The 17661-nt window shown below is 51.5% G+C and overlaps 1 protein-coding gene across 1 annotated transcript; it reads right to left on the minus strand.

The window, feature by feature from the left end:
* Positions 1-488: 488 nt before the first annotated feature.
* Positions 489-15142, minus strand: SUN3 (Sad1 and UNC84 domain containing 3). Its single transcript, XM_036247395.1, has 10 exons — positions 15135-15142; positions 14853-14914; positions 12266-12366; positions 11193-11233; positions 10102-10279; positions 9026-9110; positions 6249-6364; positions 4285-4452; positions 1790-1882; positions 489-608 (listed from the first exon to the last, which is right to left on the minus strand). The coding sequence occupies exons 1-10, from the start codon at positions 15140-15142 to the stop codon at positions 489-491; spliced, it is 972 nt and encodes a 323-aa protein (XP_036103288.1).
* Positions 15143-17661: the final 2519 nt, after the last annotated feature.

Consider the following 17661-nt stretch of genomic DNA (forward strand, 5'->3'; position numbering starts at 1 on the left):
TTCTCAGTGATCATTTTGTATCCACTAACTCATTGCAGTTTTTCCTTGTTTGTATTTTTTAATACATTTTATTGCATTTCAAGGAATTCATCAAGTCATCTGCAAATATTCATTCTCAGACTTCCTCACTACTTTTAACCTCTAATTTCTTTGGCTATGTAGTTGCATTGACCAGGGCCTCCCGATCCGTGTTCACCTGGCATGAAGGAATGAACAAAGGCAAAGATGCTGTTTATGAGAAAGGCTGTTGAATAATACGTCGTCTTCTAGACAAATTCATTTGTCAGTGCTCCAACACTGTGATTCATCCTCAAAAGCTAAAGCACCACAAGGAGATTGAAATCACTTTCATGGTTTTTATTAGTAAAATTCATTCATTTTTTACTGGCAAGTGTGAACCCAATATTCGATTCCTACGCATGCAGGGAGTCTAAGGGATAAGAACATGAGTATCCAGACCGTGGCCGTGGCCAAAGGCATCGGGCCCTCTAGCTGTGGTCCTCCGGGCTGCCGTGGACCCTGAATCTGTATAAACACGTGTACTTTGGGTGTCCCCAGTTGCTGAGGATTTTAAGTTTCACACACAGTATAGGTTCAGAAACTTCATGCTGTAAATAAAGAAAAGATCCAATTAATGCCTTAACAAGAAATCCATCTCGAAGAACCCTACGGAAGCGGACGTGATGGGAAGGTCCGTCTCTCCTGCCTTAAGTACAATCGGACACGCTCTGAAGGCTGAGATGCGAGCCCCTGTAAGTAAGGAGGTCCTAACGAGACGTGCAGGGTGGAGATGATGACAGGTGGCCTGGACAGCCACGTGCTCTCCCTGCCACTGCCACCCCCACAAGGCTGCCTGCTGGCCACCCCGGGGAGGGACAGACACGGATATTCAAGCACATATGAAACATTCATTTCTAACGCACGGTTTCCTCACCGTTGGCCAAGCAGCCTCCTGAAACCCTCTTTCTACATGGTGCGGTGTGTCCTCTACATCTCATTACTGGCAGTGGCCCATGAGAGACCATGAGAATATGTCTCATGTACCTGAATGACCTTCAGCAGGGTTACATGTTAACAGCTGGTATTTTTTCTCACTGAGTTAGGAAGAGAAGGTTGCCGATCTTATCTGGAACGAAGTATTTATTCTCTCTTCCTCTAAGGTCTCTCTGCCCCTAACCATGTCACACGCTCCATCACCCTGACCTTTTTCTTTTCTTTCTTTATTTTTTTATCCTCACCTGAGGACATTTTTGCATTCATCAGATACAGCGAGAGGGAGGGAGGCAGGAAGAGAGAAAGAGAAACATCGACGTGAGACAGACACATCGACTGGCCGCCACCCACCTGACCCCAACCGGGGCCAGGGACAAACTGCAACCGAGGTACGTGCCCTTAGCGGGAACCGAACCCGAGTCTCTCTGGACCGCAGGCCGACGCTCTAACTGCTGAGCCAAACCGGCCAGGGCGCTGTCCCTTTTTGAGGATGGTGAGTCAGTGACTATCTAACCTAACAGTACAGGGAACCAAACAGGTAGGATAAAGGCTGAGAAGGTGAACCTCTATGTTTTTTAAAGTGATAGAAATGAGGGCAAATTAGGCTCAGAAGCCACTTTGGTATTTGCTTGTCTTTTGCACTAAAATGCACATAAGCACTTGGAGCTAAGAACTGAAGTTCAGGTAAGCCTGGCGCACCTCACACTTTGGTCCCGTTATCACCACTGCGCATCATGCAACCCCGGCGCACCCCTCCCAGGGATGGAGCCCCACACCCTGCCGGTGCGCTCGTTACCTGGAGCTCAAAGGTTTGCACAGTGTCTCCTGTTTTGTTATATACAAACTGACCTAGGGAAGTCTCTTCTCCTTCACACTCACTCGAGATGCCCTGTGGAAAAAGTGACAGACAAGCAGGCTGTCAGGAGTGGGTACCCCATCAGAATAGTGGAGGCAGCATCCATTCTCCAGACACCTCAGGGTCCCCAGGGCACAGTGCTGTGCCAGGTGCCAGTACCACCCTATGCACCCAAATGTGTCGAACTTGAGATCCAGAGGCATTTCATGAAACTGAGCCCTCCCCCAGACCGGACACCAAGGGATGGAGCAGGGTATAAACCTGTTAGAAAGCACCTGCAGCTGGCCAAGGGGACTGGGGCGGTGGCCCAGAGAAGGCACGAACTTTCCTGGGGCTGCAGAAGTGCCCAGATTCCAGGGGGGCTGACAGCCTTTTGGAGAAGCAGTTAGACCCCCAGTGCCTGGTGGGTCACCACCCCTGCCCTAGCCCAGCCCAGGATTGTCTTCTTCCTCCCAGCTCCTGGACAGCTGGCCTGGGAGCACTCTGCAGATATGGGCGGTGCAGGCGTGCCCAGGCTCGGAATGGTGGGCCACACACCTCTTTGTCCGGCAGGCCCAGCATGTGGTCACCGAACAGGATGCCTCCCGGGGGCAGGGGCCAGCTCCACACTCCAGACTCCAGAAGAAATGGCCCCACCAGGCACTGCCCTGTGGACCTGCCCTGCCCCCCAGTGTGCAAAGCCTCCCACCAGCCTTTCACTGGTTAGCTCCTGGATGTGACAAAGAAGCATCCCAGGCAGGTGAGGAAAACACCTACCGAAAAAGGCGAAGACCCTGTCAACACAGGACGGAGCTGAGAACATGAAACAAAACTGTGACGTCCATTTGTATCCAGGCTCAAGAGAGGACACTGCGTCCATGAAAGAGGAAAGCAGACTCTGCACAGAGGACTCTTGAGAAGAAAAACGTCTTAGAATCATGAAGAGCCCGGCCGGTGTGGCTCAGTGGATCGAGCGTCGTCCCATGGACTGAGAGAAAGAATAACGAAGTGAAAAATTCAACACAGAAGTTCAAATCAATTGATGAAATCTTTCAAAAGGCAGAACAAAAAGCAAAAAGAAGAAAGAGATGATGGAAGAAAACGCAGACCCAGATGCGAGGACCACCACGCTCTCAGGACAGGGAACCGCCTGGAGCCCTGTGCACCGGCCAGCTGGCGACGGTCAGAAAACGGAATGTGTAAATCATCTGTCATGAATGAACATACTGGGAGGGTGTTTACACTTGTGAAGAGAGGTCAAGATGAGGCACATGTCATCCTCAGGCACGTCAAACATTTTACACTAAGCAAACGATATTTGAGGACCCTTCATGGCTCCACGAACAACAGAGTCCCATTGTCGCAGTGAAAACACGGAGCCATGATTACAACCAAAAGTAAGATGGATCATCTAGCCCTGCCCGAGACGAAATACGCTTCCCGCGGCACCCGGCAGCCTCACCCCCAGGGGCAGGTCCAAGAGAGAGAACCAACGCCCATTCGAAAACGGGACACACGCTCACAGCAGCACCGCGCATAACAGCTAAAAATGTGGACACGACTCAGAGGTCCACCAGGCAACCAGTGGGTAAACAAAACGTGGTCTGTCCACACAATGAAGTATTTTCAGCCACTTCAAAAACAAAAGATAACATAGATGAACCTTGAAAACACGACGCCAAGTGAAAGAAGCCATTCACAAAAGACCACCCATGTGATTCCTCTTCTGTGAAGCATCCACAGGCCAAGCTATAGTCACAGTAGACGGGCGGCCTCCTGGGGCTGGGGGACTGAGAGGGCATGGGAGGTGGCAGCCAAGAGGGACAGGTTTCTTTGAGGGTGATAAGAATGTGTTAAATTGGTTATGGTGATGGATGCACAGCTCTGTGACTACCAAAAGCCACTGAAGTGTTCATTTTAAGTGGATGCATTACATGGTGTGTGATTTACGTCTCAATAATAAAGACACAAGCTCATGGGAGGCCAGGAAGCCATGAAGAGAGCTCATCATCATTTCCCACCAGAGAACATCAGGAGATAGCAACCAAAACTGAGGAATCAAGAAATTAGCATCAGCAACCATGAATGCAAGAATCCAAATAATTATTTTCAGCTAACACTGTTGTGGGTGGAAGCTTCTGGAGAGTAAGAATTGGGGGGTGGGAAGGGGGCAGAAGAAGCAGAACAAAGACAAACCGTGTCTCATCGTGAACGTGTGGAGATGGTCGCTGTTTCATGATGCATGTATGACTTTGATGAAAGTAAAATTAAGTCACAGAAATCATCTGGTCCAACCCTCTCACTTTGCAGATGACCAAGGGGAGCCCAGGAAACAAGTGACGTTCTCACAGTGATGCAAATGGTCAGCTGCACAGCTCAGAGGAGATCCCAGCTCCTAATTCCTGGCCCACCTCCTCTACCACAAGCCCCGCCGGGAGATTTAGATAGCTTCTCACGTGGACAGAGAATTCCTTGGGTGCACTGGAGATGCTTCCTGAGGGAGACACCTTCTCTGAGATGTGCTCCATGGTAACAGCGGTCGGTATGATCCTCCCAGCGAGCTTGATGAGGGCGTGGCCCTGGGAACCTGGGAAAGCCCAGCACTTGCCAGGGTGAACGTCCGGCTGGAAAGAAAACGCAGTTCATCTCTTACCTGTTTATATAAATTCACTCCTACAGTATTGGCCAGCTGACCCTGTTGACCACAGACCTTGTGATGCCTATACGATGAAGGCCCTGGTATGGGATGTGTAGCAAACGACAAAACTTCAGACACCCAGAAGGTTGGTTGTTCTTCCAACTCATGTTATGCTTATATCTGTCAGAGACCTGTTATGTGAGTCTCTTTTCTTTCAGTGTTCTAACTAGACCAGAAGCTACTAGAAGGCAATTAGTTGGTATGAGTGGTAATGGGATGCTGGTGGTGCTGGTGATAGTGATGGTGGTAGTGATCACTGTGATGGTGATGGAGGTGCTGGTGCTGGTGCTGGTGATGATGATAGTAATCACTATAATGGTGATGGAGGTGATGGTGATGATGATGGTAGTGATGATGGTGATGGGGGTGATGATGATTATGGTGATAGTGATGGTGGTAGTGATCACTGTAATGGTGATGGAGGTAATGGTGATCACTGTGATGGTGGTGGTGGTGATGATCACTGTGATGGTGGTGGTGGTGATGATGATGATGGTGATGGTGATGGTGATGGTGGTGGTGGTGATGGTGATAGTGATGGTGGTAGTGATGGTAGTAGTGATCACTGTAATGGTGATGGAGGTGATGGTGATCACTGTGATGGTGGTGGTGGTGATGATGATGATGGTGATGGTGATGGTGATGGTGGTGGTGGTGATGGTGATAGTGATGGTGATAGTGATGGTAGTAGTGATCACTGTAATGGTGATGGAGGTAATGGTGATCACTGTGATGGTGGTGGTGGTGATGATCACTGTGATGGTGGTGGTGGTGATGATGATGATGGTGATGGTGATGGTGATGGTGGTGGTGGTGATAGTGATGGTGGTAGTGATGGTAGTAGTGATCACTGTAATGGTGATGGAGGTGATGGTGATCACTGTGATGGTGGTGGTGATGGTGATAGTGATCACTGTGATGGTGGTGGTGATGGTGATGTTGATAATGATGGTGGTGATGGTGGTAGACTGATGGCGCTGGAGGTGGAGAAGACAGTGATAGTGGTTGTAGTGATCACTGTGATGGTGATAGAGGTGACAGAGGTGATAGTGGTGGTGGTGAGGATGACAGTGGTGATGGAGATGGTGGTGGTGGTGATAATGGTACTGATGTTGGTCCTGGTGCTGGCGTCAAGGGGAAAAATGAAATACCATTTTCCAGATTTAGACTGTACTCTGGAGTGAGACTCAAAGGTCTGCCCCTGAGAGTATTTCTGAACTGGAAACTAACTTCTCGTGTGCAGACCCAGTGTGAAGAGCCCTACCATCTGTCCGTGTCTACTGCCCTCGGTTTAAGGGAAATATTCGCGGGAATCTTATTTGGAAACGTCTCCTGTTACTAGTGGACTTTCTGAGAATGAGCTGGCATGAACAGCACAGCGCCGGGGTGGACCTTCGACACCGGCGTCGAGGGACTGGACTCTGCTGGGCAGGGAGCCACGGATCCCCTGAAAGATGCCGACTGTGTGTGTCCTACTTGAGAATAAATAATCTAGTTTACTGATCTTCAAATAATACATCAATCATTAATTAGTTAACCCACCATAGTTTACTGACCATAAAATAAGAACTAATTCATGTCACTGAATGGCAATGAATATGCACAGGGCTGGGTTTGGATTCTGTGACAAGTTCAGAGGTGTCTCCGTTTTAAACATTAATGTTTTCATGACAAAAAATAAGACAAAGTCCTAAAACATCCACAGGATACTCCTGCTCTTACCTGAAGGATGCTGTCTGGAGGCATTTCATAACTCAGGAACCCGATCCCATGCCAGTACAGCTTTGCTGTGTCGCTTCTGTAACTTTCCGAGGTCCCAGCTTCAATGATGGAGGCCCCTAAAATGATCAAATCGTTTTTAAAATAAAAAGGTACAGCGCCCAAAACACCTCATTTAGATTTTAATCATGTTGTTGGAAAATGATTACTGGGAAAAGGATAAATACGATAAAATTTATACTCGGCGGTTGGCAGGAAATGTCTCACTTTCCGTTTCTTCAGCTCTGAAATTTGTTATTGAGAAAGCCCTGTGTATTCTATGTAGCGTCACAACATTTCCGAAACTGGTATCATGATCAAATACTGAATTCTGAAGCAGTTGATTTAGAGATGGAGATGTTATGGGGCTTGTGTTTGTTACCCGGAGACATACAGACCCCATATTTTAACAGCTCGTGTGATCAGTGAGGCTGTATGCCAGCCCAGTTCACCCAGAAACAAAAGTGGTCAAAACAACAACGTCATAAATGTACTAACAAGTTACATTCATAATAGCTTTTCTGCAGGTCTGTGCGCTTTCATTTTAATCCAAGATCTATAAAACATACCCATCAACTATTATCCCCTCAGGTTACTTCATTTTAAAAGCAAAATGTATGTTTGCCCAGACAGTGTGGCTCAGTGGTTGAGCAATGACCTATGCACCTAGAGGTCGCCGGTTCGATTCCCGGTCAGGGTCCAGGCCCAGGTTGTGGGCCCAGGCCCAGGTTGTGGGCCCGATCCCCAATGTGGGGTGTGCAGGAGGCGGCCAATCGATGGTCTCTTTTATCGATGTTTCTATCTCTCTCTTCCTCTCCCTTCCTCACTCTCTAAAATCAATTAAAAGAGCCCTGGCCGGTTTGGCTCAGCGGTTAGAGCGTCGGCCTGCGGTCCAGAGAGACCCGGGTTCGGTTCCCGCTAAGGGCACGTACTCAGTTGCAGTTTGTCCCCGGCCCTGGTCGGTCGTGCGGGTGGCAGCCACTCGATGTGTCCCTTTCACATCGATGTTTCTCTCTCTCTCTGTTCTTCTCCCTCCCTCCCACTCTACCTGAACAAAAAATGGAAAAATGTCCTCAGGTGAGGATAAAATAAAATAAAATAAAATAAAATCAATTAAAAGAGAAAATTAAAAATAAATAAATAAAAGTAAAATGTATTTTTACTTAAGAAATCAAGACAATGCAAATCACTTCCTCAAATTTCATCTGGACGTCACAATACAACATTAAAAGTGCGTGTCCTAAGACGGCACCATTTGCAACAGTGACTGTGCCTAGGGCTACCAGATGGAGCATGTCAAACTCTAAGACACTCATAGAAATCTGGATTTCAGGTGAACAATACATAATTTTTAGCACTAGTATGTCCCATACAATATTTGGAATATATTTGTACTAAAAACTTCTATGCTGTTTGCCTGGACTTCAAATTCAGCTGGGCGTCCTTGACCGTCTCTGGCCAGCCCGTGTGCGCCTTGTGTTGAGGGAGGCTGCACATCGGTCAGTCGGCATCCCCACCCCACTGCCTGACGGGACAGAAGTACATGTCCCCAGGCTTTCGCTTCACGCTTAGGTCTAGGACCCATCTGGTGTTCGTGTTTGTAAGGTGTGAGCTCTGAGCAGGGTGTCTTTTTGCATCTGAAAGTCTAACTGCCCCAGCTCTGCTGACTTGCCTTTTCTCCCTCATCAAGCCAATCCCTTCGACCTCACGGCGGGCACTCATTCTGGCCTTTCTGTTCCTTTGAGCCCACAGCGCCGCGCTGTCCACACTCCTGCAGCTTTGCAGAAAGCCTCAAAATTGGGCCGTGGAGTCCTCCTCCTCTGTCCTGCTTCTTCACACCTGCCATGGCCATGCTAACTGCCCTGCGTCCCACACACTTCAGGGCCAGCCTGCAGGCTTCTGCTAGCAGCCCTGCGGGACTCTGCCGGCCGGCGTGGGGTCAACACACCAGCGGGGGGATGGCCATCTCACCATGAACACCTTCAGATGCACGAACAGGGCGGATCGGTACATTCCGTCTGCTCTTTTCCTCGCTTTGGGGTCTGTTTCTTTGTTTTAGCCACACAGATCCTATGCATAGCTTATTCGATTTATGCCTAAATACTGCTGTTGTGAATAGCCCTGTTTTTGTTGTTGTTGATCCTCATCCAAAGCTATTTTTTTCCATTGCTTTTTAGGTAAAAAGGGTAGAAGGGAGGAGGGAAGGAGGGGGGGGAGAGAGAAAGAGAGAGAGAGAGACAGACAGACAGACATTGATTGGTTGCCTCCCTCACGCTTGTGCCCCTACTGGGCTGGGAATCGAACTTGCAGCCCATGAGTAGCACTGTTTTCAGAATTTCTTTTTCCAATTTATTCTATTCCTAGTATCTGAAAATCGTGTATATATATAGAATTTAGCTTGTTAACTTCACTGAGCAGTTCTAGTCGATATTTTGGTGATTTTAGTGCAAACAGTATACAGGGTTCTAGCGTCTGTGACGTTAACCTCATCGCTGTCTGGGTGTGTCCCACAGGGCCAGCTGGCTCCGCCCCCTTTCCCACGCCAGGACTCTGGATCCGCTTCGCTCTGAGATGTGTGCCAACCTGGAGGGAACAGCCACAACCCTCTCTGTTCTCCTTTACTGTCTAGATTTGCTCATTTCTCTCCTCGAATCACCAGGTGCATAGTGTGTTCCCTAACGAAGAACCGGAGAAATGCAGAGAACAGAGTCCGCGTGGACGTATTTCTCACTCCCGCTCACCTGCCGACTTGAGGGCGTAGTCGGCCATCTGGACCTGGTCCTCTCTCAGCTTTTTCAGCACATAATTGACCAAGTTGGACATTTCCTGTACAAATAGAAAAAATATTTTCTGTTAACAAGCCCTGCAACGGCTGAAGTTTGGACCCTTCACAGTGTGGATTTGGACCTAAGTTCCATGATCTGCAAAAGAAGAAGGAGGCTGTTTGCCCAGCCGCACGCTGGGCCGGGCACTGCCCACGGATTTCCCGTATCCCCTGCACAGCTCAGTGGGCTCCGTGCCTCTCGGGTAACTGAGCTGTGTTCCCTCACTCCCCCAAGGTCACAGGGCGAGGTCGGACCTACGCCCCTTCCGAAGCCCTGATGACCACCCGTCGTGGTCAGTGAGGTGGTCAAAGGACACCGTCTGTGTGACCCGCCAGGTCCTCCTCTGTCGGCGTGTCTGCTTGCTAATCGAGACTGGGACGTGCTGTAGACATCTGGGAGGGAAGTCAGTTCAACGACAGTACGTGACTGCCTGTTAGAAATCCATTCATTTGAATTAACATTGGTTCCTTAAGAGGTTCTGATTCTACACAAGCACGTGTCCGACAAGCACGCCAGGGACAGCTGGGGCGGAGGCAGGGTCCTGAGTCTGAGTCCTGTGCCTCCAGGAGCAGACCTCAGGAAAGAGGGAGGAGGAGGAGCAAAGAGGTCCCTGCTCTCAGGCCCCCCCCCAGCCTGGTGCCAATAGCATCTAACAACAGCTTCAGGGCGGGGAATAAACTATCCTGTGTCTAGACCTTCAGAATGGCCTTTTGTTTGCTTGTTTACTGGAAAATAAACAGAATTTGATATTTATTTGGGTGGGAGGTGAGTCCTGTTGTCTTCTCTGTGACTGAGCCTGAGGAAGTGGGCCCAGGGTCAGGCCTTAGGGGAAGGAAGCCAGGTCAGCAAGGACACCTGGGGAGGGACACAGGGGACATCTCATCTGAGATGCCAGCCCTTGATTTCTCCTGGCAGAGAAGTGGGGGAGGTGTCCCCAGAGGGAACACTGCCCTGCCGCCCCGGGCTGCCCGGGCCGCCCCAGCCCGCCTCACCTCGCCCACGGCCTCGGGGTGGTCCTGAGCCTCCGCGGGGTCCCCCCCAGCCTTCCAGCTGTCATTGAAGCTGTGCAGACCAGTCTGTGTCTCTCTCAGTAACGCCTTCAGAACATCAATTTGTTTCATTAAAAGCAGAATTTCACGGTAGTTGTTTTCCAGAGTCTGGCTTTCCCTCCTGTGGATGGAGACCCCCCCACCCCAACCATGTGAAAGGAGGGAGAGGCGGGCTTCCAGCATCCCCGGTGCTGGGCTTGGGCAGCAGAGAAGACAACCTAAGAGCCAGGGAGCTCAGGGAGAACCATGCTCAGGACACTGCATCTCAGCACACCTGCAAAGTGAGACCTTCTGGGGGCTTTCCTGGGGGCGGGGGCTGAGCCCACGGGGTGTGCACAGAGCGGGTGAGGGGGCTCCGCCAACCTGTCCCTCAGGAGCTCTGCCCGCCCCGTCCCCCCTGCCCCGGCTCTTTCCATCTGAGCCTGGTCTGCAGACCAGCCCTGGCAAGGGGTGGTGGAGGGTCCAGCCCCCCCGCAAGAGTTCGCTTTAGCAGTAAGGGTTCTGCCACCTTTACAGTCTGGAAGTGATTGGTCACGTCACACCAATAGGTATTTCTCTAAGTTTAAAAAAGGTAAGCACGAATCTAGTATATTTTTTCAATCTGTAAAACAACATGTTCACAATTCGAAAAATACAAAAATTCGAAGAAATAAATGCTGTTACATTTTAGTGTGTGTGTGGCAGTTTTTATCCTATGCAAAAAAAAAAAAAAAATAGTAACAAAATGGAGCTCATTTTTATAATCTTGTGACGCACGCACTTCCCAGATGACTGAGACTGTTTGCAGAAAGAGTCCACGGCCTCAGCGTTTCCCCAAGGCGGGCATGCTCGGCCCCAGGCACCCGCCGGCCTTGTCTCTCATCTAGGTCGTTTCCATTGTTTGAGTCATAAATAATATCGAAAGCCCCTCCCGGTGTGTATTCTGTTAGACAATGATCTACAGCAGTGGAAAAGATCGTCGTTTTACCATGTCACAGAAGCACGTCAGTATTTGGAACCGGAGGGAAAGGCCCACGTGTCAGAGAATCTCTCACCTGATAAGTTCCACGTGCTCTTTTGGCATCCGAAGTCGGGCCTGCAAGAAAAAAAAAAGCCCCTGCAAACCTGGCCAGAACCCCGCCCCCCCCCCCTCCCAGCTCATGGTGAGCCTGTGACTTCCAGTGAGTCCTGGTCGCGTCGTGGCTGCCGACGGGGGGTGGCGACGCTGGCTGCTCGTGGAGGGTGCTCGCTGTGGACCAGCGACATGTTTGCGGGGAGCCCCTGGGGCCCCTGTGGCAGCGGGGATCGGTGGCTGAGGCTGCACAGTGTGTGACAGTAGGCTGTGTCCTCAGCACAGTGGGCAGCTCAGCCGGGCGGGCCCGGCTCTGCAGGTCCAGGTGCGGATTCCGGCTGGGCTGCCTGTCACACACCTGCTTCCTCAGTTGTTCTGATCCGGCTTCCTCGTCCACAAATGCATTTAGTGATACTCTGCTAAAGGGGTGCGCTTTGAGGGTAGATTCCCTCTGGTGCGCGGCTGTCGTCCCCCGGTAGTCACAGCACACGGGGAGATGGAAACATCTAGGTTTTGCAAAGCGGTGCTCTCTCTGAGATTCCATGTGCAGGGTCACCTGACTACTTTTTGTTTACCCTCCGGGGAGCTGATGCTAAATAACAAATCAAGGCTGGCTAACAGATTTAGCAACAGGGGTGTTTATGTTTATAATATGGAACATTGCAAACAATTCAGTTGCATGAAGCATGTATTGAATACATTACTTATCACATTATCAGCCCGCCGTACAATGCTGTTATAAAATAATAGCTAAAGACAAGGGAATGTATTTAAAATTGAATGTAAACAGCTCCTCTGCATGCAGCAGGGGACCTATGAAGAGTCAGACACAGTGACTATCAGTCTCAAGTGGTCGCCGAGAGAAACGGACCAGAGTAAAACCCTCTCCTCACGAAGAGTAGTGGCCTTGGAGGAAATCACTGACCAGAGCCCTGGCCCAGGCATTAGTCCTACTAGATACTCACGTGCAAAACAAAGAGACCACTGCATTAGACCACCTTGCAGCATATTCAATCTCACATGAGTGACGCACAAAACGATTTAACAAAACATCACCTGGTAACTCGAAAGCCTTGAACCATATTCTGCAATTGCAGTGTGAAATCGTCGGGGTTTCTGAGACGATTCTCCATTCAGCCACGCGTAACTTCTCAACCCTGTCAAAAGATCGAGGCCCCTTAGTTTTCCTGGAAACAGGTGCACGATGTTCTGCATGCACTGACGGGCGTTCTCTACCCACGGAAGGTAAACACACTCTTGGAGAGCCCATCAGGCCCTTGGGTGTCAACGTAAGGAGCTGGAAAAATCCATCCCCCGTCGAAACAGCCACGAGCTGCAAAGAGGAACAGGATCCACCTTTGGTGAATTCTGAAATCTGACCCAAAATCCACAGCGAGCAGAGGGCTGGAGACAGGAGCAGATTCTTTTAGGGGCGAGCAGGGTGGCCTCGTGGCTCGCTGGCCACCTCCCGTGCCCACGTGGTGGCAGTGGCCGGACGGGGAGCTGGTGCAGAGGCTGGCCTTCACCTCACCCCACTCCCTGGGGCCAGACGGCTTTCTAGGGGCTGCAATGTCTGTTGGAAGACTGAAAGTCAACCTGGCGATGCCCACCTGGGCCAGGGACAGCGAAGGAGGCAAGGGGCAGGCACAGACACAGGGAGGGAGAAGGCGGTCTCCCTGCGGGAAGGAGGGCTTGGGAAGGCGAAGTCAGTGCGCATGCTCGGAAAAGGCCCGGAGAGACCCTGCGCCTGCCCCCTGGTGGTCTGTGGGCGCTGCGCAAACCGGGTGAAGTTCAGACAGAGCCGTGGGTGGCCCAGCTTAGAGCCAGGAGGCCAAGACTAGGAGAGTAGTTCTCTCTGTCTGTCTGTCTGTCTCAGACTCATTGGTCAAAAAGACTGTTTTTTACCATTGAGTGGTTTTGGCACCTTTGCCTAAAACTCAGCCCGCCACAGAGACAGAAAGCAGATGGGTGGGTGCCCGGGCTGAGAAGAGGGGACCTGGGGTGCAAAGGGCATGTGGGCTTCCCTTTGGGGTGATGAAATGTGTCGAGTTGGAGGTGGGGGTCACACAACGTTGAGATGCACTGCATGCCTGGGAGTTGTTGAACTTGAGAGGGTTAATTTTGTATCACGTGGATTTCCCCACAGTAAAGAGAGGGTCTGAGTCCAGTGTATTTCCACCGAAATCATTTCCACGCCACGTGTCTAAAATGGACCTGGCGCGTTTGTGGGCAAGGTGGCAAGGTCTCGGGGGGACGGCCAAGGAAGCAGGCTGCGCCCGCTGGGGAGACGCACATGCTTCCGTCGGAGAGGAAGCTCGGGACCGTGGGGTGTAATTCCCACACGAGGAGCGTCCTGAGCACCCGTGGCTCTCTGCTCACGCCACAGCCCCTGCCCCTGGGAAACCCATCACAGAGTGGTCCTGAGATGGGGGGCCTGCAGCAAGGGGGCGGCCGTCTTAGGGCAATGACTCGAGGTCACCAGAGACCGCAAAGCCAAGCAGCGTGTGGCCGTCGGGAGAAACGGGGACATTCAGGGGCGGCCTGTGGGAGGGGCGGAGCCCGGCGGGTGCAGGGAGCCCCAGTCTAGGTATCTATCTATGCAGTCCTGGAAACAGCACCCCAAGGGCTGCTGAACTACCCAAGGGTGTTTCCTGGCAGTGACTGCTCTGGGTTCGTGGTTTTCATGGGCCTTCTATCTTCACACTTCCATACATTGAGGAGCGATTTTGCGGGGAATGGGGAGGTGGTGATGTGTGATACGGACGCTAGGAGCGGCTCGTGGCATGTTCGGGCCGTTGGGTCCGGAGTCCTGTGATGAGTGACAGACTTTGAGTGTCAACCCCCCAAGGCTGAGTCGCCCAGAGTTAGAAAAGGTCAGTTGTATGTGTCTGCAATAAAAATGTTAAGTCTTAACTTCAGAGCAACTCCTGTGCTTTTAAACTATGATTCTAAGAGAAAAAAAATGCTTTCTACGTTTTCAGTCAAGAAGCCTGTAATTGCTTTTGCAATCAGAAATAAAAGACAAAAAAAAGAAATTGTCATGCCTGGCCAGTGTGGCCCAGTGGATTGAGCATCATCTTGTGGACTGAGAGGTCCTGGTTTGATTCCCTGTCCGGGGACATGCCCGGGTTGTGGGCTCGATCCCCAATAGGAGGCCTGCAGGAGGCAGCCGATGGATGTTTCTTACATTGATGTTTCCATCTCTCTCTCTCTAAAAAAAAAAAAATCAATAAAACATATTTTAAAAATCTTCAGGCCCTGGCCGGTTTGGCTCAGCAGTTAGAGCGTTGGCCCGCGGACCAATGAGTCTCGGGTTCGATTCCAGTCAAGGGCATGCACCTTGGTTGAGGTTTGTACCTGGCCCTGGTTGGGGTCATGCGGGAGGCAGCCAGTCGCTGAGTCTCTTTCACATCGATGTCTGTCTGTCTCTCTCTCTTCCTTCTCTCTCCCTCCTCCCTAGGACTGTCTGAAGATAAATGGAAAAATACCCTCGGGTGAGGATTAAGAAAAACAAAAGATCTTCAGGGTGGTGCAGTCAGTCACTGCCAGGGCTCCTGTCATTTATTTACAAACGTTGTCATTGCCCCGGGACCTCTCCTGACCACAGAGACATCTGCGAGGCGGGTCACTTAGTAAGCCTTACCTATAAGAAGAAAAGTCAGCATAAACACCACACTTAGGAGGATCTTCCACGAGCGAGTCGTCCTGGAAAGAAGAAAACACAGAAGGAACTGAACATGCCAGCCTCACGGACCTTCATTCGAAGGCTCCGGCCCAGTCTACAGTGTGCTTATTCTGGGCTGAATTAATTTAATTCCTAGCCCATTTCCTTTGAAATTGCGAGAAAATAGTTTCCGGGGGGTATCCAAAGGTCGCTGCAGACAGGAGAGCCCTCCTGATGGACGGAGTTAAATGAAAATCCCACATGACCATGTTCGCTAAAGGTTCATTAGGGCTTTGATCAAACCCCGGCTGGGTGCCTGGGCCCACCCGCGGACTCTGTCCTGGGCAGCTGCTGTGGGTGGCGACTTTCATACACTGGCTATTGTGGGGGTGCCCTTCTTGTGCAGTAACCGCAGCACCGCTCTGACTTTGTGGGCACTTTCTGCCAGGTGCTCCACTGTCCCCACAGGGATGGTTACTTTGTTCTTTTCTGTGTTTGCTTTCCCAGGAGGCAGCACAGAGGGGCAGGTGCAGGGGCCGTGGGTCCTTAGCCCACCCAGGTGCGCAGGGCCTCCTCCCTGCTGCCTCCCCGCAGGTGACGCCACACCTGTTCTAATGAGTCGAACCACAGCTGTTGGCTCAAACTGGGTCCCCTTTAACACTGTGTTGTCAAGCGCCACCCAGGGAGGCAGGAACCCCCACTGGAGTGCCGCCCCCGCCACCAGCAGACCACAGACATTGCACCGTGAGGAGCGTCTGCAAGGTGGGCTGCATCTCGCTGGGGCTGAGGTTCTTTTCTAGTCATTTATTTGTCTTAATCCTCACCCCAGGATATTTTTCCACCTATTTTCAGACAGAGTGGGAGGGAGGAGGGAGGGAGGAACATCGACGTGAGAGGGACACAACAGGTTGCCTCCCGCATGACCCCGACCAGGGCCCAGGATGAACTGCAACTGAGGTACGTGCCCTTGACCTGAATCAAACCAGCGACTCGTTGGCCCTCGGGCCGACACTCTAACTGCTGAGCCAAACCTGCCAGGGCTGAGGTTCTTTCTTGTGTTTATTTTTCAATTACAGTTTACATTCAGTATTATTCAGTATCGGTTTCAGACACACAGCAAAGTGGCTACAAAATCACACACTCTACAGAGCGGCCCCCCCGCTGCTTCAAGTACCCACCTGGCCACACAGCGATCAAGGCTTGTGGCCTCTCTTCCCTACGCCAGGACCTACGTCTCTGGGACGGTTCTGTATCGACCGACCCACCTGTACTGCTCACGCCCCTCCCCCTTTCACAGGCCCCCCACCCCCTCTTCCCTCTGACAGCTGGCAGTCTGTCCTCTATCTGTGAGTCTGTTTCCGATGTGTCATTTTGTTCACTAGATTCCACATGTAATGAAATCCTGTGGTATTTGTCTTGGTATTATGCTCAGGGAAATAGCCGGAGAAAGCGGCTTCTCCTTCCTCGTCCTCGTCCCCAGCTGCTGTGAGTCACCCCAACACCCCGGGCACAGGGAGACAGCCTGCCACCCAGAGTTCTGTCATCCAGAGACACCTTCAGCGCAAACGCTGGTGAACAATCTCTGAAAAGGAGATGCGTTCTTACTGGGTTACTGTCCCAGTAAACAGAGCCCCTAGGACACAGCGGGAACGACAAGATCTGAGGGGACACATTGTGCGGCTACCCACCAACATGCGCCCCGCGCCTGGCGGCCCTGGATCAGAGCTTGAATACTGGAGCTCCCCCTGGCTTCTTCCGCAGGGCCCTGGGGCAGCTCCAGCCTTCCACTCATCCCGGGGACAGATGTGATGGACGGCGGGCGGGAGAGAGAGCCACGTGTTCTTATCTCATGGAAAGCAGGACACTCCACAGAGTGGGCTGGGCTGGCCCGGCCGGGCCCTCTGTCGGGCCACCCTTCTGTGACACGTCACAATGCCGTGTCAGGGGTGCAGGGCCCCCCACCCGCGGTCACATCCTGACCAGGCTCTGTAATGGGAAGGTCCCAGAACCTAACCAGGGTACAAGGGGAGAATGAAAATATGATTTTTTAATATCTCTTCCTTCCCCTTCCTTTATTCACTCACAGAACGTGTAATTGCTTAATCAACTATATGTTGTTGGGTTGTTGTTTTTTTCCCCTCACCCAAGGACATTTTTCCATTTTTTGTACAGATAGAGTGGGAGGGAGAGAGAGGGAGAGAGAGAGAGAGAGAAACATCGACATGAAAGGGACACAATGAGTGGCCGCCACCTGCATGACCAACCAGGGCCGGGTACAAACTGCAACCGAAGTATGTGCCCTTAGCGGGAACCGAACCGGGTCTCTCCGGACCGCAGGCCGACGCTCTAACCGCTGAGCCAGACCGGCCAGGGCTGTTGTTGGGTTTTTAAAAATAATTTTTCTTTATTGATTTTAGAGAGAGAGGGCAGGGGAGAGAGAAAGTGAGAACATCGATTGGCCGCTTCCTGCACGCCCCCCGACTGGGGATTGGGCCACAACCTGGGCATGTGCCCTGACCGGGAATCGAACCAGCGACCTCTTGGTGCAGGGTCGACACTCAGCTGCTGAGCCACACCGGCCGGACTCAACTATGTGTTTAACCGTAGGTTCTGGCTAAGATGTTGTTGCAATTCTCAGTTGACAAGGCAAGAACAGAGACTTTTAACCTGCCCCGAATGCACGCGCCCGGCCACCCGGCACAGCATGTGGAGGCTGATGGACCAGGTCTCCGGACACCCAATCCCCACTTCCACAACGCTGGCAGTCCTGTTCCGGGGACCAATCGTG

Source organism: Molossus molossus, unplaced genomic scaffold (assembly GCF_014108415.1).
Source record: "Molossus molossus isolate mMolMol1 unplaced genomic scaffold, mMolMol1.p scaffold_m16_p_7, whole genome shotgun sequence".
NCBI classification, from domain to species: domain Eukaryota; kingdom Metazoa; phylum Chordata; class Mammalia; order Chiroptera; family Molossidae; genus Molossus; species Molossus molossus.

Coding starts and splice junctions, on each gene's coding strand:
- SUN3 (XM_036247395.1), bottom strand. Junction 12,367..14,852: donor GCTGACTTTTCTTCTTATAG/GTAAGGCTTACT, acceptor ATCTTTTGACAG/GGTTGAGAAGTTACGCGTGG. Junction 6,365..9,025: donor CTACGCCCTCAAGTCGGCAG/GTGAGCGGGAGT, acceptor TGATCATTTTAG/GGGCCTCCATCATTGAAGCT.